Below are 21,677 nucleotides of genomic sequence, written 5' to 3'. Positions count from 1 at the left end.
TGTCCGTATAAAAAAGTTGTCAACTGTAAAAATGAAGCTCTACCTTTTTTCTGTATGGTTTATACATAATTTACTTGGTGGGACAATCCGAGATACCGTAACACACTCTCAAAGTTGGGCGTTTTCTACTGAAAAAAGCAAAACTTAATATACTTTTGAGCGGTACTGTAAATGCATTTCATAAAGTGGTTTTTTTCGTTTCTCTCCCTCTAACTCCACTTGCCCTTTTCTGACATGGTTCTAGCTCTAAAATATTCTCTCTTTCAGAATGTCTTCTAACTCTTCTTCCTCCTCCGTCCAGCCAACAATCCCTCCTCGTTTGATCGCCAATGCCGCCAGAGCGGCTGCAGCTAGAGGAGTATACTTGGAAGGATTCACCCAAGGTCAAATCAAGATCAAGGATGAGAAAGGAGAAGAGAAAGATGCTCCAATTCCACTCTACAAACTCGGAAAGTGGAAGCCTCCTCTTCCCGATCGCATCCGTGGACTATCGATGACTCTCCAACAATATCGAGACTTGCCAGCACATAAATTTCATGAACTGTCTACCGTATCTGAGAAGGAAGCCAAGGAAATCCGTAATTTATTGTTCGACCTCATCTTTCAAAATGTGGAACTCTGGACCAAAAGAGGTGTGAAGGTCTTCAAAAAGCACTGGGAAGAGATAGCAGTCGACATGTACTGTAGGAAAGCAATTCTTCTCAAAGGTAAATTTTTAGAAATTTCATAATTTCTAGTGTACAAATAATATTTTCAGTGGAAGTGCTTCGAACCATGTGGAAAACCGCGAAGGATTCTCTCCGAAAGATGTTGAAAGAGTGCATCAAAGATAAAAGAATGCACGAAACGAGCACTGAAACCCACCTAGACCAGAACTTCCCAGGCTATCTACACATTCGATTCTACCGTACCACTCTTCAGCCGTACGAAGATCAACTTCGTGCTAAGTATAATGGATTGGAAGCTGATGAAGAGGAGATTAGAGCTTTCGAGAATGACGAAGATGTCATAATCGAATACGAGGACGTTGGACATCAAACTGAAAGCCTTGCTGTGGTCAAAACTGAGCCAGAAGAATCGACGGGAAACCAAGAGAGGTGAGTTTAAAAGCTTTTTTTTCAAAATGAATCATCTCATTCTTCATAATTTCAGTACCAACTTCGCCCCGCCTCCTCCATCATTCCATCCACTTCCAACTGAACAATCAGGACCCTCATTCCCATCAGAACCCTTATTCTCACCCCCACTCCCACCAACTTTCTTTTTCACGAACCCCTGTCCAACTTATCCAACTTACTTCATGCCACCGACGTCCGAGCATGTACCAGAACAAGAAATGAAGGTGCACCATTTATCCCAACTCCAACATCTTCAATATGGATCCAGATCTTCTGTAGATCCTGTAGACACCTCTTCTCCTCGAAAGTCAGCCAACAACCCGATTCGATTGGAAGATACTCACCAAGCTCAACCCGTCGACGGACCAGAAGCCATCGCTGAGAACAATCCATTGGAAAACGGCTCAACCAAGGTTAGTTGGAGTTCGCTCTGCTAAAATCACAAGAGATGATTGTTTTGTAGGACATAGGATGAGATTCGGCTCACAGTTTTGAGAATTACAATAAAGTAGTTTACCGTAAAACCTATAATAAAGGCACGCCCCTGTTCGAAGCGGTATATCTCGGTTCCCAAAGAAAATATAAAAAAAACTGCTAACCGGAAAAATATAGCTTAATTCTCATAGAATATTTCTTCAGTTGAAAAAGTTTTCATATATTTCAAGACAGCCGAGATAGAATGCTCCAAACTATTGCTAGAGGGTGCGCCTCTATTACAGGTTTAGTTACAGTAACGTGCAGTAAGGAATACAATTTAGCCTTTTTCAGTTGTTGAAAATAACCAACTTTGAGAGGGTGTTACGGTATTACTGTTTGTTCCACAATAAAAATTATATAAAAACCATACAGAATAAAGGTAGAGCTCCATTTTTTTAGTTGACAATTTGTTTGTACTAGCACTCCCTAGAGAGTTATGGTCATTTTATGGGGACAGCTCAAAAATCACTCGATTTTGCACTGAAATAGGACGATTTGATGAAGAAATTACTTTGTCGATAGGTAACTCTCTAGGGAGTGTCCCTACAAAAACGTTGTCAAGTACAAAAATGAAGCTCTACCTTTGTTCTGTATGGTTTATCCATAATTTACTTGGTGGGACAATCAGTAATACCGTAACACCCACTAAAATTTGGTTGTTTTCGACTGAAAAACCAAAATTCGCATCTTTTTGCACGATACTGTATTAGCGGGTCACTATCTTTGCTGTATCGAAATCATCCTTATGAACAACCATATTAAAAAAATGCCGACCTCTCCAACCAAATGATTCATCATTTAGGATACGGAACATATGATCGAAGTCGCCGGAGTGTTTACGGATCTCATACTCCACCGGTTTCAAAGGAACCCTCATGCAAGACGTGGATATCGTCAAATTTTCCACGAATTCTGTTCTTTCGGAGACGAAGTTCCCTACAAAAAGTTGGATAACATGTTTGAAGATTGCGAACGGGCTTCCAGGACCAAACGAAGAATCACTGATAATCGCTTAAAGAATGAGGAAGCCTGTGAAACGAAAAGACCCCGACAGACCTAAATATCACTTCGATTGTGAATCGATATTTTATGTTTTATATTTTCTAAAAATCTTTTTTTCTTACATTTATAAACTGAAGATCGCTTTATCTGCGCTTTTATATACTTTCTCATACATTGGGTTTTCAATCCATGATTATATCTTTATCCTTTTTTGTATTGTTCATATTTTCTTCTAATAATATTTTCAGATGAATTCCCTCAAAGTTGTGAAAATCGAGATCTCAACGAAGCGGAATCCAGTTCAAATCCCACCAAGACGTTTTCCAATCACCAAAGCAATATATACGGAGAAATCAAAAAAGAAGGCGACGTGTGATGTCGGAAAGGACATCAATTTGAAGAGAGTGGTGTTAGTGGTTTTGGAAGGCAAGCCGGAGATTTGGAAACACGCCGCACGTGCTGAATATAGTGCATGGGAGAGTGTTGGGATCGAGGTGTACGAACGGACGGAACAAATTGTTTCAGGTTAGTTTTCCCTCAGATCCAGACTCGTTTTACAATTTGAATATCCTTTCAGTTCTCAGCCTCCGTCGGGTATTCACCCTTTGTAAATCAAGCGTGAAAAGGAAGCTTCGTATCTCCATTCTGAATCAAAACTTGGATACCGTCCAAACTGAAACTGCTATGTGGAGCCTCCCCTACTACGGGGAGTTCAAGTACTATCGGGAAACACTGAAAAATTTCGAGAACAAGCTTCGAGACCGAGTATTCAACGAGAAGTTTCCGCCTGCCACAGACGATGAAATTCAATTTATTGGATTCGGGTCACTTGAAGAGTGCGAAGAGTTAGTTTGGGATGGTTTCTTTTTATCTCAATCTCAATTTATTTTCAGCTCCGACGACGAAAACTACGAAGGTGTTCCCAGACACGCAGAGGAAGAAACGGAGATGGATTCGAGCAATGATTTTGAAGTTGGAGAACAGAGTCAGGAACATCAGTATCAGGATGACGGAGTAGTAAATTACTATGCTCAGAGTTATCGTGAACATGGAATGATGGAAGAGGTGGTCAACGATCAGCCAGTGGTTGGAAGATACGAGGAGATTGGTGGTTCTTTGGACGCGGAACAGGATCAACATCATGGCTATGAGGTGAGTTTTTTTGAAGGGGGTAAAGGAGATTAACTAGGAAAGGATCCCGGGTCGAGATAAAGTTACAGTTCGAGACATATATCGCCAGAACGGAAATTTTGCGCTGTATACAATTCCTACAGAATTGTATCTCTTTGCTTGATGAAAGAGTCATAGTTACAATTCCTTTGTTTTGACCCTTTCATCTTTCCGCTCTTTGATGGTTCACCGTCTGGCTGAATCATCATCTATCTTCTTTTCTATTGTTTGTAAGCTCCGCCTCTATGCTTGGTATAAAAGCCCAGAGGTGAGCATCTATTTTCATCTTCCAATAAATGATAACTTAACCTCCAGCCGCACAACAGAACCTTTTTTTGATTTCAAATCTGTATTCTGTTTTTGCTGAATGATTCTTTGAAAAAAGTTATTCGCGTTTTTGTGTCTTCTCAGTGCAAAAATGAGCATTTTCAAGACTCACAAGAAGTTAACCTGTTTCATAATTTTTTCTGTGTTGTACGTATGAGTACGGATGCAAAAATGGTTTTAACAAATTTTGATTTCAGAATTTATTTTCAGAAAACAGTTTGAGTAGTTAATTTTCAGATGGAAGAGGTGGTCAACGACATATCGGTGGTTGGTAGATATGAGGAGATTGACGGCTCTTTGAACGATGAACAACAGAATCAACATCAACGCTATGAGGTGAGTTTTCTTAAAGGGAGTAAAACAGAATATACGATCGTTGGCCGTTTTCAGTTGAAATTGTCCAACTTTGAGAGTGTGTCATGGTAATTCTGATTGTCACACTTAGTAGATTTTTAATGAATAATGTAGAACAAAAGTATAGCTTCATTTTTTTTAGTTGACCACTTTTTTGTGGAGACACTCCCTAGAAAGTTAGATATCGAAAAGTTAATTTCTCCGTCAAATCGTCGGAGCAAATGAATTTTGAGCTGTCGTCTTAAAATGAACATAACTCTTTAGGGTGTGCTCGTACAAAAAAGTTGTCAACTACAAAAATGGAGATCTGCTTTTGATCTGTATAATCAATTAAAAATGTATTTGACGGGACAATCAGATTTACTATAACACACTCTCAAAGTTGGAACATTTCAACTGAAAACGGCCAAAGTTCGTATATTTTGGAAGGTAGTGTAAAGGTTGAGAATCAATGTATCTGAATTCTGATTTCAGTACGCTGAAGCTCTCTACCACCAAGATCAACCTGGTCCCTCTTCACGAGCCATGCCCGTCGACCACGACGCCCTCGCCATTCGAAACTGCATGATCCAGCTCTTCGTCAATCATCCAGATCGATTCGAATTTCACAAAGGGGGAATTCAGAAGATTTTGGACTATTTGGAGAAGGAAGAGTATCCGGATGCGGTGAAAACGTTTGGAGATTTGAAGTATATGGAGGAGATGCTGGAGGCCGAGAAGAAGGAACAAGAAGAAAAGGAAATCGAAGAGAAGGCAAAGGCCGTCAAGGCAGAAGGGCACAAGGAAGAAGCTAAGGAATCGAAAGAGTTGATTCCAAAACTTTAATAAATTATCGTTTTCATATGATTTTCCTTTATTTTTCTTTTTCTCCAATTTTTGTTCTTCGTGATTCTCCAAAGGTCTCTTTCCCCTGGCTACTCAGTTTCTTATTTGTTTTTTTTGTTGTAATTTGTTCATTTCACCCGCCCCATCTTTCTTCCCAGATTATTGTATTTCATGCTCAAGTATTTTCTCTTATATACCAGACAAGTTTTATAAATATAAACACCGCTAAAACTTTTATATAGAATCACATTTTTGGTTACAAGAGGTATCATATACCCTCACTAATCTTTTTTTTGTTTTGTGTTCTAGTGAGTTGAACGCTTTATTTGTCTTTTCAGACAAACTTCTGAAAAATGCTGATTTCAATAATTCACAGCACTGTATCGCAGGCGTAATCTATTCAAATTGCCATAGGAAGTTAGTTTTGAAGGGGAAAGGAAAAAAAGCATAGCCTATAGCATTATATTAGAAGTACGTCGACTTTGGCTATTTTCAGTGGAAAATGGCCACCTTTGACAGTGTATTTCGGTGTCACATGATTGTCCGACAATTTTTATTTTGTATGGGTTGGACTGAGCAAAAATAGCAGATTATTTCTGTAGTTGACCATTTTTTTGTAAGAACACTACTATGAAAGTTATAGGCTGTCAAAGTACATAGTTTATCCCCGAAATCGACTAATTTTATGTAGTACGTTAGCGAAATTTCGGAGCTTTTTACTTTGACAATCTGTAACTTTCTTAGTAGTGTCCCTACAAAAAAATAATCAACTACAAAAATGATGTGCTATTTATGCTCTCTCCAACCTATACAAAGTAAAATTTGTTTGACAATCAAGTGATACCGAAATACACTATCAAAGTTGACCATTTTACACAGAAAACAGTCAAAAAAAATAAACTTTTTGAGCAGTACTGCATATTCACACCCTCTTCTTCATGCTTCAAAAACATTTTTGTCTAATTGCTCAGTGACAACCGTAATCCTGCTCCTGCTCTCTGTTCTCTATTTGTTTTTTCACACCGACACTCTACATATTCTGTTATATGAGTCTCATTAAAAATTATTATTACACTGTTCAAGGTTCCTATTGCGCGGCAATGACTCGTGATTTTCAATCGCCAGATGTTGCCATGCCAGGTGTTTTGAAGAGATTTGGAGAACACATTTTTCATATTAACAACCATGAAAACTATTTAAATACTGGTGAATACGATAACTCATCTCTCCCTTACTCCCCCCAGTAGATTCCTATCTTGACAAATGCCAACCCACGCTGACAGATCGGTATCTATTTCAAATCGAGTCGACTGTGTGTTCTCGTGTTACAACTTTTTTGTTTATACCAACTTTTTCTCTGAATTTTGTGTAACAGATATGTGTAGAGAACTGGGAACGCCAATGTTAAATTTGTCAGTTTTTTCGACTTTCCTATTCCCTATCTCCTCCAAATAATCAGAGATTTTTTTCTCTCGGAAAAAAACCGCCCTTGATAGAAAAAAGAAGAAAAAGAAGAAACAGAAGCAAGGTACTATGTTCTCTTCTTCTTCTTTCCGATGAAACACAAATGATAAATGTTTTTTTTTGCTATCGGGGTGGGGGGACGGCAGTTGTCAGTATGACCTCGTTCGAAGAGATAGAACTTATTGAAGGATATCTGATAGGTGGTTATCAATCTTTTTGTGATGACAAAGAAGCGAAGGGAAAGAAGAAAAAAAGAAGCGGATTCCTCTCTTGATAAAACAGAGAAATATCTTTTTTTTTTTGCGAATGGTTGAAGATTTTGTTTAAAGTGGTACGGAGGCTGGTACACGGGATAGTGGTTATTTATTGTTTTGTTCAGAAACTGAATATGACCTTTTTGTTTCAAAAATTTATGATCATCAAACCAAGTACGGATGTTCAAAGTCATATGATAATACATTGGTTAATCTAGTGACGAAATCAGGAAAAACGTTCTGGACTTTTTCCCTAAAAAAGAGATTATGGTTTCTTTTGAAGGGCGATATAGCAACATCCATAAATCCTTCTCAGTTCGAACACATGACGCATTAATCCATCTCTGATCGCCTTTTGCACGCAAGGTGGGAGTAAACATCTCACTGTCTCCAATGGTCAACTTTGATAGTGTATTTCGATGTCACCTGATTGTCCGACAAATTTTATTTTGTATGAGTAGGACAGAGCAAAAATAGCACATAATTTTTGTAGTTGATCATTTTTCTATAGGAACACTATCATGAAAGTTATAGGCCATCAAAGTAATTTATCCCTGAAATCGACTAATTTCAGTTCTTATTAGTGAAATTTTGGACCTGTTCACTTTGACAACCTGTAACTTTCAAGATAGTGTCCCTACGAAGAAATGGTCAACTACAAAAATGATGTGCTAATTTTGCTCTATTCAACCCATACAACATTAATTTTTTCAGATGCTCAGATGGCACCGAAATACACTGTCAAAGTTGGTCATTTGCAAAATCTGATTCAAGAATTGAAATCAGTAACTTTCTAGCTTTCCGCTGATATCATTTTCTATACCTCCAACCTTCGTCATCCATTAGTCAGAACGTTCGGGATGGGATTATCTAAATATATCTGAAAATAAAATATGTCATTCGAGGTCATGTGCCCTTCTCGTTTTCCTCATATATTCTGCTCATTCTTTCCCTAAATCCCTCCCTGATATTTAAACTCTATTCACTCGTTTTCTCACACATGTCAGGGAGAGTGAATAACAATTCGTTATTTTCCGCATAAGCCTTCTTCATATGACTCACTCCAAGAGAACCCTATGGATACCAATTATTTCATTCCCTCTATAATCTTCTTACCGCGCGAGGAAGGGGTGCTCATTATGTTGTATCTCGAGGTGGACAACGCTTTTTTCCCGTTTAGAAGCTTCTAGAGCACTCTCTTGAGCAACGCCCTTTTCTCGATTTGTATGTCTGAATCCTTCTAGATTTTTCCATCTGCTTCCATACCGAACGTCATTCTTCCCCAAATTGTACACTTCTTATGTCACACATTTCGAGAGTTTGTAGGATTAGTAAGGATTTGTTGGCTTTTAGATTATTCCTTTTTTGACTTGTGGACATGGAAATTTATGATCATTTCGCCACTGTTCGTCGATTCTCTTTCCGTCGCCACCGCCGCTTCTCTCTCATTTTTTTCCTTTTCACCTATCCCTTTTGACCACGCCACCATTTTATTGTAACAGTTCTTGTCTTCGACAAAAGTCGAACGAGGAATTTGAAGGTGACTGTGTAGATCACTCATTTTTTTCATGGGACGAAAGAGATAGAAAAATGATTTGAGTGGAGAAGAAACTGTCATCGAACGGAAAGAATAGAAAATGATGAGATGGTGTGTGATGTATCACCGGGCGGCCCTTGATCGAAAAATTATCTAAATTAATGAGAGGTTGAGTTCATATTGGGAAAACATTATTTTCCCAACGATAATGTACAAAACGCGTAGTTGAATAGTTCAATTCCAGTTCATGTAACAAGGTCATCATTTGGAAAAGCGAGTTACGAACATCTGACTAGTTAAGGGCTCCGAGTCACCGTGGAGTTATAGGACGTAACCTATATCAATGGAAAGCTGAGAAAATGCTGATTCCAAATATAGGCGATGTTCCATGAAGAAGTGAGAGGTAAGGTACTTGTCAATAGTCCAAACTTTGTCCTCAATTTTCTCGAATACCAGACCTCAAGGGCAAAAACTGAATATATATATATATATATATATTTGGAAGCAGCGTTTTCTCAGCTTTCCAATGATATAGATTACGTCCTGTAACTCCATGGTCACTCGGAAGCCTCTCCAATAAGAGCTTTCAAACAGCCGTGATCATTCTATGATTATTGGGGCTTTAAGTCCGAGAAAGCAGTCCATCTGAATGCTTATTTTGCGTTCTTGAACGATCATGATTTACCTGAAGTCACATGCGCTCAAGACGTAAAGGGCATTTTCCGACCACCCACGAAGTTTTAATTGAAACGGTGTTGACGTCACTTCTGACATTTCTGACATTGCGCAATCGGTAATGCGACAGAGCGGAACATCAGAACGTATTTTGTGGCATTCTGTTTAATTTTTGAAATACTGTTTTTACTGAATAATGAAAAAGTTCTGGAATTACTGGGAAGGATTCGAAGTATCCAAGTCCAAGCTTCCCGAAATGTGTAAATTATATGATCTTACTTAATAAATACCTGAAAAACTGTAATCCGTGGTCATTTTTCTAGAACTTTCGATATGACCAAAGATACGACAAAATTTAAATTTGGCACTCAGCCAGGTCTTCGGATCGCGTTTCGGCGACCTTACGCCTCGCGATGCCTGTATAGCTAAATATGTATTGAACTGAAACTGAGTTGAGCCTGAAGACAGCGACTTCCGTCACTTTCGACGGTATGCGTATTCTATACCGTTCGACTCTCTTAGTTTCTTTTTTCCCGTCGTGATAGCGTTTTCAGAACAGTTCTATCAGAAAAAGAGAGAGAGAGAGAACCCGAAGCCAAACCATTCTCTCTTTCCTCATATCTCTATCTCTCAGTGAAAGAATCGCAAAAAAGAGAACATTCGGCCGTTTTCTCCGCCATCGTCGAAAAAATACAATTCCTCTATCAAACTCACACTATTTCTGTTTGTACCCCTTCTGCTTGTTCTGTTTCCTTCCCCCGCGGCATTCGGCCACGCCCCCTTCATCAATTTCATATTTCATCTTTTTATTTCTTCATTCACCTTCTTCTATTCCTATTCCGTGTTTGCACTTCTGTTCTTTTCTCTTCAAAGTAAAAACTCTTCTTGTCACAAGACCGTATCTCTCCCTTCCTTTCTTCTCAACGAAAAATTTAGCTCTCATTTCTGATTAGCCAATAAATTATCATTTTTGGCCTTGAAATTCGTGATAAGACGCGAGGGTTCTTTTCTCTCTCAAAAAATTGTCTCTCTTATCGAATGTGACCTCATTACACCCCAGTCTCTTTTCAGTCTCCTCCTCCTTTGTCAGTTCGTATCAATAGGAGGTTCTCATGTTTTATAATCGCTTATTCTTTTTATAGTTTTGAAAAAAAACCACTTTCCATTACAGCTCGTCTCTAGTCTATCATTGGTTTGCTGCCAGTTGATGTTCGTGTTTCAGGGATCCCGAATATTTTAGAAGGTTAGTTAAAAACAACAGAACAATCTTATTTAGTTAGTCTTGATTGATTCTGATTCTGGGGCCCATAGTTGTTCAGGCCCGGGCCTGATGAATTGGCGCCAAAGTTCAAAGTTCAAATTTTTTGAATTTTTTTCTCGAAAAAGTCAATTTTTTAAAAAAGTCAACAATCATTCAGAATTACAAGAAATTCTGAAGAAAAAAGGGTCATTTTTTGAAACTGGGCCTTTGGGCCTGGCCAGGCCGGGACCTTGACAAGTATGTGGGCCCCTCTCAAAAGTCAAAATAATTCATTACACGCTCAAGTCGCCCCAGCCTTCAGTACTATAGCCAATAACTCAATCGTTTATTGAATTCGGAATTCCTTTCCCAGAACTGATAACAACTTTTCTCTTTTTACTTTCCCCGTCCGTTATCATTTTCTGCCAGCCAACAGCCACTTTTTTTCCGATTTCATCTCTCACTCGTAATTTGAACTTTTTCCTTCTCATTACTACTACTACTCGATCATTTTTCAAGGTTAGTCTCGTTAGTTTTTCCATTCTCCGAAAGTCTCTAGATTGTTATCAAAGTTCCTTTCTGAACACTTGTTAACCTTGAAATCATAACCTTGTCTCTCACATTCTTAGAAAGCATTTGATTCTTTCTGAGTTTCCTCAATAGAATGATTCCTTTGATTTTCTAAAAAAAAATTATAGTATCTCTATTTCAATCTGTTACAAATTCCTTATAGTACAAGTGCACTTTTCAACAAATTTTTTGTAATTTATAGTTCAGTTTTCTGGTGTTGATCTTCTGAAATACAGAGAACATAACTAATTCTCCTCCGGCCCTCCTTGATTAGTTCTCCGGTAGATTTTCTTCTTTTTTCTCTCAATTTTTTTCTGAACGAAAATTCGCCATCCTGCCAGTGTCGTCGACCACCGCCTGACAGACGCCACTCATCGCTCCCGGGGCATTCACAAAAAGATAGATAGATAGTATGTGTGTATGCGTGTGTGTGCATCTCGTCTCGTCAGTAGAGAAAATAGGAGGCAATAAAGTGCAAAATACGGCAATGTTTCTGCGGAGAAAAATGATATGAGTGGAGAGAGATAGTTTCAAATGAGAGAGAGAGAACACGTTTCTTCTTTTTTGTTTTGTTGAACTGTTCTGCAAGACGTTCAGTCTTGAGTTCAAAGTCAGGTGTGTCTCTGTTTCGAGCGACTATGGAGGATAGAATTGATGGGAATCAACTAATAGACGCCTTCTTAAAACACTTTGAGTCATTTTGGGTCGACGATAAATTGCAAATTTCTGACGAACAATGAATGAAAACCGGTCAAAAATTACCAAAAATAGCCGGAAGTCCGAAAATTATGGTCTGAAAATTACCAAAACGCGTCACAGTCGCTCCAGACGATTTCAAGCTTCTTTTCGACTCAAGCTCGAAATAACTGCAAATATAATTTTTAGCTGAAAAACTATCGAAATCCGGTAAAAATTGCTTACAATTGCAATCAGTGTCTGAAATTTTATTAAAACCGATAAAAAATAACCGAAAACAGCGGAAGATTGCTCCCAATACGAAGAAAAAGCTATAAATAGCTCAAAAAGCTACCAAATACTGATTTCAGCTAGAAATGATAGATTTTGACTCGAAATGTTCGCTCTTTTTCACAGCTGTCTAGTCAAAAATCTCGTTTTCAGACCGAAAAACATAGCTTTTAAAAATTATTATTTGAGATTGTGAGGTTCAATAACATAAGTTTTCTTACAGTAAGAAACAGTGATAAACATTGATTCTGGCCTATTGGAATAAACTTTTTACCAATTCTGGAATTCATTGTCTTCTCAAGAACCATTGTCTGATTCCGTGATCACAACTGAATTGCAGATCAAAATGGCATCCGGACCTCCACAACCTGCTACTCCTGGTCTCTATGTCAATCCAGCACCAGTTTCCCATTTGGGATTCACTGAACTTCGAAATTTATTTGCAACCGAGATAAATCGAGCACACCACAACCCAGTTGCTCAATGTATGCTTATCGAACAATTCAGGGCCGAGCAAGAGCACTTGTGGAGAATGGAAATGCAAAAACAGTTCTCAAATCCGTTTTTTAATAATTTTCCCATGTTTCAACCACAACCGTCACCACAATTGTCTCCAACTGGAGTCTCTCCAATCGGTCAAACTTCACCACAACTCCCACTACCAATGAATGGATTACCGTTTTCCCCACAGTTTTCCCCAGACCTGATGCAAATGATGCTTCAATCACAATTACCATTTTTCCCACAACAACAACTTCCGCAACTACCAAATGGTCAATCTCTGGAGGCAAATCAAAACAAGATCCCACAAATTCGGCGTGAAAGAAGACCACGTAAACAAGAACCGAAGCATAAAGAACATCAACAACTGCCAGCTCAGCCACCGCCGCAACAACAACAGTCAGTGCAGCAACAACCAAAAGCTCAAGTTCCACAACAAATGCAACAACAGCAACAAACGCCAGCTGAAATGCCACAACTCACACCACTAATCTTCCAACAACTTCAACAACAATTACAAAAACAACAAAAACAACTACAGCAACAACAACAACAACAGCAACTGCAACAACAACAGGAAATGTTGAAAAGTCCGGAGCAGCTTCAAGTATCTCCAACAGGCAGAGGTCCGCGTCTTCCTAATATTGGCAAAATGGAGCCAGAAATGGGACAACTGATTGAAAAACTATACAATCAAACAATGGAAATGAAAAAATTTATGGAAGAACGAGACAAGAAGTTGTCGAATCAACCCGCCTCGGAATACCCAAGACCCCAGATTTCATATGTTGTATACAAAGAGATGTTGAGGAATTTTTCTGCAAAGACCTTCCTTATGAATCACACAGGTATTGAGAACGTTGCTGACAACCAAAAGAAGCTGGAGGCTGAGCTGCTGCAAATCAAAGTGGAATTGTATGGTGCTGGACATCCATTGGTGCTACAAAGTTCTCAACTTCAATCAGAAATTTCACAACCGTCAACCTCTACATCAACATCTGCTCAGTCTTCGTCACAATCATCTCCAAACCAAAATCCGCCAGTTTTAGAACCCCAACTGCCGATCAGAAAGTCAGTGAAGAAACCGAGAGAAGAGAGACGTCGGTCCCAATCTTCTTCACGCCAGTCATCTCCAAAACAATTACTCAAAAAAACAAGTCCCTCAGTTATTATTCCAGTCGGTTCAGAAATATTAAAGCAAGAGGTATACAAGACAATTCAAGAGGGACTGAAAAACATTCCAAGCACTTCTCAACAAGTAGATTTGGACACAGAGCAACCAAGTCAAGGACAAGAACTATATGATCTTTTGGATGAGCTCTTGCTGAAAACAAACGATCCTCTACGAAATACTGTACTCCGTACCCAATCACTCACACCAGAAATGGCAGCACAAATTTTGGATCGACTGAGTGCACGTTTTGGGAATGATAGTGTATCAACATTGGTTCAGCCGGCAAATGAGACTCATGTTCAGCAACCGCCGGTATCTATGGCCGACATCAGATTAGTACTACCTGATAAATCTGAAATGAAATTAACTCAACTTTACTCATGGCTTTTGATTTGCGCATCACAAGTTCCAAAAACATCTGGAGTGGTTAGTGTGACTTTTTTAACGAGAATCAAAATTCATTAATTTTTTAGGATAAAACTATTCAACCAAGTACTTCACCCAAAACCAATGAGCATCAACAACGTCAATCTGGAGGATCTATCGCTAAAGTCCTTGAAAACTTAAGTAAGAAGCAGCGTGAAGAAGAGAGGAGACAACGAATCGAGACAAATCAAACTCGTGACAAGTGAGTACCTACCCGGACCTTTCATTTTTTGTGTATAACACGTGTCCCAACTCACTTAGAACCTTCATTTTTCACCTAGTGGACAAACAAGATTAACAAATTTTCAGAGACCGACAGAGTCGTGAAGTCTGGGAATCTTGTTTTGACTTCGTGAATGTTTCACGTCCAAAGAGTGTAACTGCTCAAAAGTATGAGTTTTTAATATTTGTGAAATTTGGCATTTTCCAAAAGAAAATCTTAGTTTCATGCATGTTCACTATGTTCAAACACTAATAGCAATTCAAAACAATAGCTTATTTAATTCAAATGTATACTTTTCAGTGAGCCGAGTACCAGTGCCGCGTGGATATCCGTCGAAGACACTGATAATCAAACTTCTCAGAAACCAATGTCATTAGTCGGATCGAAAAAAAGGTTCGATATTTAGGGACAAGACCAATTCTATCAATTTTTTCCAGGAAATCGGATCACCGCTTTGAGGAGCCGGGTCCTTCTGAGGAAGCCGTGAATCCTGAATCTGTTATCCAATCTTCAAAAATAGAAACTTGTGAGATTCCAAAGAAGAAAGCGCGCTTTGAAAGGTGAGTTGATCGGTTGGAAAATACGGGTACTGTATTGGCAAGGCACGCTTCTTACAACCGCGCTCTACCGAAACCGAAGGAAATAGTGTGCGAAATTGAGAGACTCAGAGAAAAAGAGACATTTCTCAAGGGCATTCCGGTGGAGCGCTGTTGTAAGAGAAGTGCCGTGCTAATAGTTTGAAGTGAATCGAATTCTGACAAGTCTGAGCGACTTTAACTTTGAGAGAGCATACTTGTCACGGGCCGGGCCCGCTAAAAAATCTTCCGCCCGTTCGGCCCGTCAAAGTATTGAAATTTTTTTTTTGTCGTTCGCCCATTGTTTGGTCGTTTATTCCTTTATGGCTTTGATTAGAAATTATAAAAAAGACAACAAGTGAAAACGGATTTTTAAAGATTAAATTAAACGTTTTGATCAATTTTCTATGATCAAAATTGAGATTTTCAACATTTTCCTGCATTTTTGAGATATTTTTTAATTTAATCTTTAAAGAAACTATGCGCGGTAATTCAAAAATTAATTTCCAAGACTTTCAATTCTATTTTTCAAAAATAATTTTTTGCCACGATTCTAGGGAGACATAACTTTGTCGATTTGTAACTCTTTAGGGAGCGTCTGTACAAAAAAGTTTTTAACTATAAAAATAGAGCTCTATCTTTATTATGTATGATTTATACATAAGTTACTTTGTGGGGCAATCATTGATACCGTAACACCCCCTCAAAGTTGGTCATTTTCAGCTGAAAAAGACCAAATTGTATATCCAACTGCACGGTACTGTAAGACTGAAATTATAATAAAACTCCTAAATTTTCAGCTTTGAAAATGTTGTCCAACCTATATCACTGTCTACTTCTTCGTGTATTCCATTCCAAGCTCATGTCGATAACCAAATGGACACCACTCCAATAGAGCAAGTCTCTCCAGTTGGAATTGAGAAGGATGATGACGGGATTCATATGAAAGAAAACCAAAGAGAGAGGTAACTTATCAATCTCACATTTTTTATTAACGATTATGCTTCAGAAGTAACAGCTCCTTGAATGGCAAGCAACCTCCGAATGATTCAGTTCATAATGATATGTATACTGATGGATCTTGTCTCGAAGTCGAGAACGAAATTGAGGTTCCGATGGAACTTTCAAAAGCTCCACTGAACAACAATGTCGTCGAGAAAACTCAATCGGCGCCGGTGTTCATTGAAAAGATTCCAGTAGAACAAATGACGGAAATCCATTTCGCAAACTTAGGAGACTTCGTGGTAACCTCAGGAAACGAAAGTACCAACAACAATGACAAAATGGAAGTTAGAGAGAAGTGAGTTTATTTTCATCATTGGCATGTTTTCAATCATCATTTTCAAACATCGAACCTTTTAGTGGACGTGGCTAAGCCTCAAAGTTAGAAACTCAAAATTTCTAAAAATCTCAAAAATGCCCAATTTTCGTTACCATCTGAATCCGATGCCGCAAAGATTTTTATACCATCAGCTTCAGAATGTTCTCTAATTTTTGAATCCAAAACAAAAATTCCAAAAAACGCGTTTAGTGGGCGTGGCTTCGCTTCAAAGTCGAAAACTGAAGATTTTCCAAAAATCTTAAAAACGGCCAATTTTTGAAGTCACTTTTCGGGGTCTTCTGAATCCGATGCCCCGTACCAGTGTTGTTGGGAATTCCGACTTCCGACTTCCGACTTCCGGGCTTTGTTTCACTTCCGACTTCCGACTTCCGGATAAGAAATTTCACTTCCGACTTCCGACTTCCGGATAAGGAATTTTATTTCCGACGTCCGTCATTCCATAACGGTGAAATTTCGGAAAAGTAAATTTCGCAGAAATACATGGAAAAATGGTCTAAAAGGACAGAAAACAGGCTTTTCTTCAGCCAAAAACTAATTTTCCACTGATTTTCGGCAATTTTATGATTTTTCTCTTGGAGTTTTTGAATATTTTTGAAAAAATCTAATTCCGACTTCCGATTTCCAACTTCCGACTTCCGGATAAGAAAATTTTCACTTCCCAACATCTCTGCCCCGTACATTTTGGTACCATCGGATTCAGAATCTCCTGCAGACTCTGCATCTAAAAGAAAAAGAAATCCCAAAAAGCGTTTGGTAGGCGTGGCTAAGTGTCAAAGTCGAAAACTCAAAATTTCAGCGTTGCTGTCGAGTCTGCCACCATTCAATCGTCTTCAAATCTTCAAGTTACCGCTGAAAAAGTTGTTCCTGCCGTCACGGTCATTGATCAAACTTCCCAACCAGCTCGTGGAGATTCATTCGAAACTGTTGACTTATCAGACGACGATGATGATTGTGTCCTTTTGGAAGTTGTCACACCAGTGAAGAACCAACCATCAACATCAAGTCAGACTTCAGTAAGGTATTGGTTGAAAACCCACGAAAACTTGGAATGTTTATTTTCAGCGTGCTGGGAATGTTGGCTCAGAAAATTGGGATATTGCTGCCGAACGGGCGGCCATCTCAAGCCGATTAATAGCCACTCTTTTGAATGAATCAGTCGATGAGAAGATAATAATAGAAGGACTTAATATGATGATAGAAGAGATGGATAGAATTGGTGATGATGCTGAAAAAGCTCAACATTTATTTAGCAATTTAGTGGCCAAGATTCGAAATGAAGAAGGCAAAGAATAGATAGTATTTATTTAGTTTTTTTTTGTATTGATCTCATTACATTATATTTTGTTGTTTACATGTTCCCAAATTTCTAAAAACTTGTTGTTGTTTCATTGTTTTTCTTATTTCTTGATTTTCTAGAAGTTCAATGGTTTTTATTTGTTTCTCCCCCTTGTGCCTCAATCCCTTGATCTCATTTATGTATTCCCTTTCTTTGATTAATTCAATACCTTCTCCCGAAGGACAATCAAATAACCTCCAGAAAAGATTCTCATGTCCTCCATTCCCCTCCCACCATTCTGATGTCTTGTTACGGGTTTTATGATCAATTCCTTTTTGTCCTTTTCCTCTTTTTTATGACCTCCAAATTTTAGTGTGAACGTATTATCGGAATAAAAAAGTTCCGACATTTTTTACCGACGCGAAAGGTTCGCGCCACTTATCTACGGAAACGCCCACTCATCATTAACATTTCTTCTGCAAGATCGGGGCACAGTTACATTGATTTCGCGGGTAAAATTTTGTTTAAAAAATCCACATTTTCATCAAATTTGATATATTTTCCTTGAAATTTCATTTCCACTGTGGAAGTTTGAGAGAAAAGATCAAATTTTTTGATGAAAAAGTGGAATTTTTAACAAATTTTTACCCGCGAAATCAATGTAGCTGTGCACCGATCTTGCAGAAGAAATGTTAATGATGAGTGGGCGTTTCCGTAGATCACTGGCGCGTACCTTTCGCGTCGGTAAAAAATGTCGGAACTTTTTTATTCCGATAATATTATGTTCAAATTAATAAATGTACATATCACTTTTACTTCCAGTAGTCATTTCGCTGATTTTTCCAATTTACCAAAACTTGCCTCACAAAAATCTCACAAGAAATATACCAACCTTTCGGTTAGAAAATTGCATAACAAAGAGAAATGAAAAGCTAATCCTTTAGAACTTTTGATCGGGAAACGCATCTTTAAAAACGGTTTAGGAATGCTGAGAAACCAGAGATCATAGGTGAAGACATTGCAGAAATGTTGCTTGTTGTCTAGTTTAAGCTTTCTAAATTTATTGAATTCGCTAGAGACGACAATCGAGACCGTATGAGGTAATGCGTAGTTATTTTTCCCTGGTGGGAGGAGTTTTAATTGGATTATTTTCTGACGTACGATCCTTTTGCCCTCATGTGTTTCAGGGTTATGCGATTTCTTACTTTGTTTTTTTCGAGATTGAGGAAAATCGATTATGGCTTAAATTTTCTGGCCTACTGACAGTTCCATTCTATTTTTGAGTTCAAGCATATCAGAAGTTTTATCGAAAGATAACTCTTTTTTAAAAAGAGTTGAGAATTTTCTGAAAATTGACTCATGGGTACTTTCGAACATACTGAATACGATGGTCAAAATATCTTTGTCTTTATTGCTTTACAATCCATACAATCTCATGTCTACAGTCAAAATGAACCAATAGCCCGGGATCCTTCAATCATAGAAACCTTGTGACGTCCCTGCATTGTTGTTGTAGATGTACTTGGTGAAACGCTTTTTCGATATCAGAGATCATAAGGCATTTGCTCAGACAACTTCTGATTAAAATTCCTATAATTTTCAGAAGAATAGAGGGGCCTGGATGAAGACAATTGTTGAGGGACAATTTCCCTTTTTCAGGCGGTGCGTCTAATACTATTCTTGTGTTGTTGGAGTCCTCCCGGTCGATGCACCATGTTGAGGAGGTTTATAGGATTGGTGAACCCAAACTACCTCAAGAAGTGAGACAAACGGTTCATCATTGTACTCCCAAAGGTCAAGCACCTTGGCTTGAGAGTTCTAGGATCCGGTGCCATTGTTGTAGTTGTTGGAAGCACGTCGTCTTGGTGGTGTAGGACGTCCGGTAGGTGAATAACTTCTGATGGTTGATCGATGGATGTCTAACTTCCAATACTGATTGATTTCAAATCAATAGCTTCCATCGACAGTGACACGTAGCAAAGGTCATCCAGATGTGCGTATGTCGCACGTGTCACTCGGTTATTGGGTTCAACTTTTGAGGGTAAGAATAAGTTCACCTTGTATAACGTGAGAAAGTCAACGAGTTAGACGATACCAGTTGTGGAAATAATGAAGGAGTATTATTTCCACGACATATGTTTTAAAGCGACCCACAAAAGTTTGGTGCCTTTCAAGTTTCCTTTCACAAATACTTCGCTCCCCCCGTTCTGTTCTCTTTTTATCCTTCCATCAACTTTCATCACTTCTCCTATCCAATTTTTTATTTCATTACGGAAGTTTTATGATTCTCAAGTGTTTTTCGAATTCGGTCACAGTACACTCCTCTGTCCTATTTCTTCTACACTTTTATGACTATTTCTTTGAAAAGAAAAACCAACTGTCAGTTCATCGAATCAGTTTATATCTTTTGTTGAGTGATTTATGAAGGTTTCAAGAGTGATAAATTATAGGGAATACCGTATCAAGTGGAGACGGAGAGAAGTCGAAAAAATAATTGTTGTGGGTTGAAATTTGACGAATGAATAAAAATTGGGTATGAAATAGGTGTCAGAGAACGTTTTCAGTTCATTTCCCATAAGGTCGGATCAATTTTGTTGAAAGATTCTCACTCTTATGAAAAAATTGGGACTTCCGACCAATTTGTATCTTTCTATCTTTGATTTTGTGTGTTTTGAAGTTATTATCTTTCTTTTTTTGATGGATGAGTGACGTGATTGTTTAGAAAATGGTGATGTGATGAGTGAATGAAAAAGAACAACTTGGATTCAGATGCCAGATACCAGATACTAAAAGTCGATGACGTGGCAAGAATATTCTAGACTTGCTATGAGTTTTCTGGTTGATACATTGTGGTGAAAACATTAACCGATATTTCGGGGTTCAAATTTCCTCTTGAATTCATATCTTGTTCTTCTATAACATGCCTCCAATTATTATATTATCCCTCCACACACACCAAAATACAATTTTCAAAACCCCAACCAGTTTGACTCTCTTTCACTTTTGACTTTCCGACCTCAGCCGAAAAAACTGTAAACAAATGTTGCGAACTAACACAATAATCTGCATAAACCATTTCATACAAAGTCAGATGATCTCACAGAAATTTGCATTTCCGTTCAAATATGTGTTGTTTTTGGGGCGAATTCCAGTGAGAGCTGCATTTTTCTGCAGTGGCTCACTTTCAGAATCATTTTGGCTGGAAATCATGCTCTGAATTACTGTCTGACTAGGGAAGGCTCCCGAGTGACCGTGAACGTGACTTATATTAATAGAAAGCGGCAAAAAACGCTGATTCCAAATATATATAATCAGTTTTTGCCGTCGAAGCCTGGTATTCGAGAAAAATGAGGTCAAAGTTTTTGTGGCACGTCGGTAAGGATGACTTGTCAGCGGTCCAAACTTTAGCCTCGTTTTTCTCGAATACCAGTCCTCGAGGACAAAAACTGAATATATATTTGGAATCAGCGTTTTCTCAGCTTTCCAATGATAGAGGGAGGTCACGTCCTATAACTCCACGGTCACTCGGGAGCCTTCCCTAGTGAGAGTCATGCTTTACAAGCAAATCCTAGCATATTGGTCCTCTCATGACAGGTTTAATCCATCTCTCGTTTGGTATTACCTATACAAAAATTATATTCTAAATTCACACCTCTCTCCCTCTTATTACATATTTTAAGCCCCTCCTCCCTAGTTCAAATTGATACACTTCATTTCCTTCATCCTTCATCGCCTATATATCTCTCTTTATACAATTACAAATTACAACCTTTCCTCTCCTTCATCTTCTCCTACCTCCTTCCCCCCTCCTATCCGACACAAAAGCCATGTATTTCCTTTTCCGATCCGATCATAGTGGCCACAAACGGATCGTAAAGACCAGTCAAAAATGAGTGAGATAATGGTAGAAGAAGAGAGATTTAGAGAATGAGAAAATGAATGAAAAGAAAGAAGAGAAAAAGAAGAAGAAAGTGGTGTCTTTGTGATGGCATGGTCAGTCTTCAAACACTGTCTCTCTCTCACTTTTCTTCTACGTTCGTTTTTTTCTGTTGGTTACTTTTTTACATAGATTAGCTTTCGTAAGCCGTCAAAATCTTTGAAGATTCCGATTTTGGGAGGGCTAGATCAAAGATATTTTTTAAAAAAGAAGGAAAAGTATAGATCGGACTGAAATTTTATAT

The 21,677-nt window shown here is 38.4% G+C and overlaps 3 protein-coding genes across 3 annotated transcripts; all 3 read left to right on the top strand.

Annotated features, from left to right (window-relative positions):
* Positions 1 to 268: 268 nt before the first annotated feature.
* GCK72_006764 (uncharacterized protein) lies at positions 269 to 2,655 on the top strand (the record flags this gene model as incomplete). The annotated part of the gene is made up of 4 exons (XM_003109793.2): positions 269 to 707; positions 758 to 1,097; positions 1,153 to 1,531; positions 2,398 to 2,655. 4 exons carry the CDS (start codon positions 269 to 271, stop codon positions 2,653 to 2,655), a joined length of 1,416 nt encoding a protein of 471 aa, XP_003109841.2.
* Positions 2,656 to 2,845: 190 nt separating this feature from the next.
* On the top strand, positions 2,846 to 5,273 carry GCK72_006763 (uncharacterized protein; the record flags this gene model as incomplete). Its single annotated transcript, XM_003109912.2, has 5 exons — positions 2,846 to 3,122; positions 3,175 to 3,442; positions 3,491 to 3,749; positions 4,332 to 4,430; positions 4,923 to 5,273. 5 exons carry the CDS (start codon positions 2,846 to 2,848, stop codon positions 5,271 to 5,273), a joined length of 1,254 nt encoding a protein of 417 aa, XP_003109960.2.
* A 7,052-nt stretch (positions 5,274 to 12,325) lies between these two features.
* Positions 12,326 to 17,513, top strand: GCK72_006762 (uncharacterized protein; the record flags this gene model as incomplete). The annotated part of the gene is made up of 9 exons (XM_003110077.2): positions 12,326 to 14,080; positions 14,128 to 14,282; positions 14,390 to 14,470; positions 14,604 to 14,696; positions 14,741 to 14,863; positions 15,679 to 15,843; positions 15,888 to 16,178; positions 17,017 to 17,233; positions 17,283 to 17,513. 9 exons carry the CDS (start codon positions 12,326 to 12,328, stop codon positions 17,511 to 17,513), a joined length of 3,111 nt encoding a protein of 1,036 aa, XP_003110125.2.
* Between the last annotated feature and the right edge of the window lie 4,164 nt (positions 17,514 to 21,677).

Source organism: Caenorhabditis remanei, chromosome II, assembly GCF_010183535.1.
Source record: "Caenorhabditis remanei strain PX506 chromosome II, whole genome shotgun sequence".
NCBI lineage: Eukaryota > Metazoa > Nematoda > Chromadorea > Rhabditida > Rhabditidae > Caenorhabditis > Caenorhabditis remanei.
The sequence above is the reverse complement of the archived record's forward strand: the minus strand, read 5'-3'. Positions and strand labels throughout refer to the sequence as shown.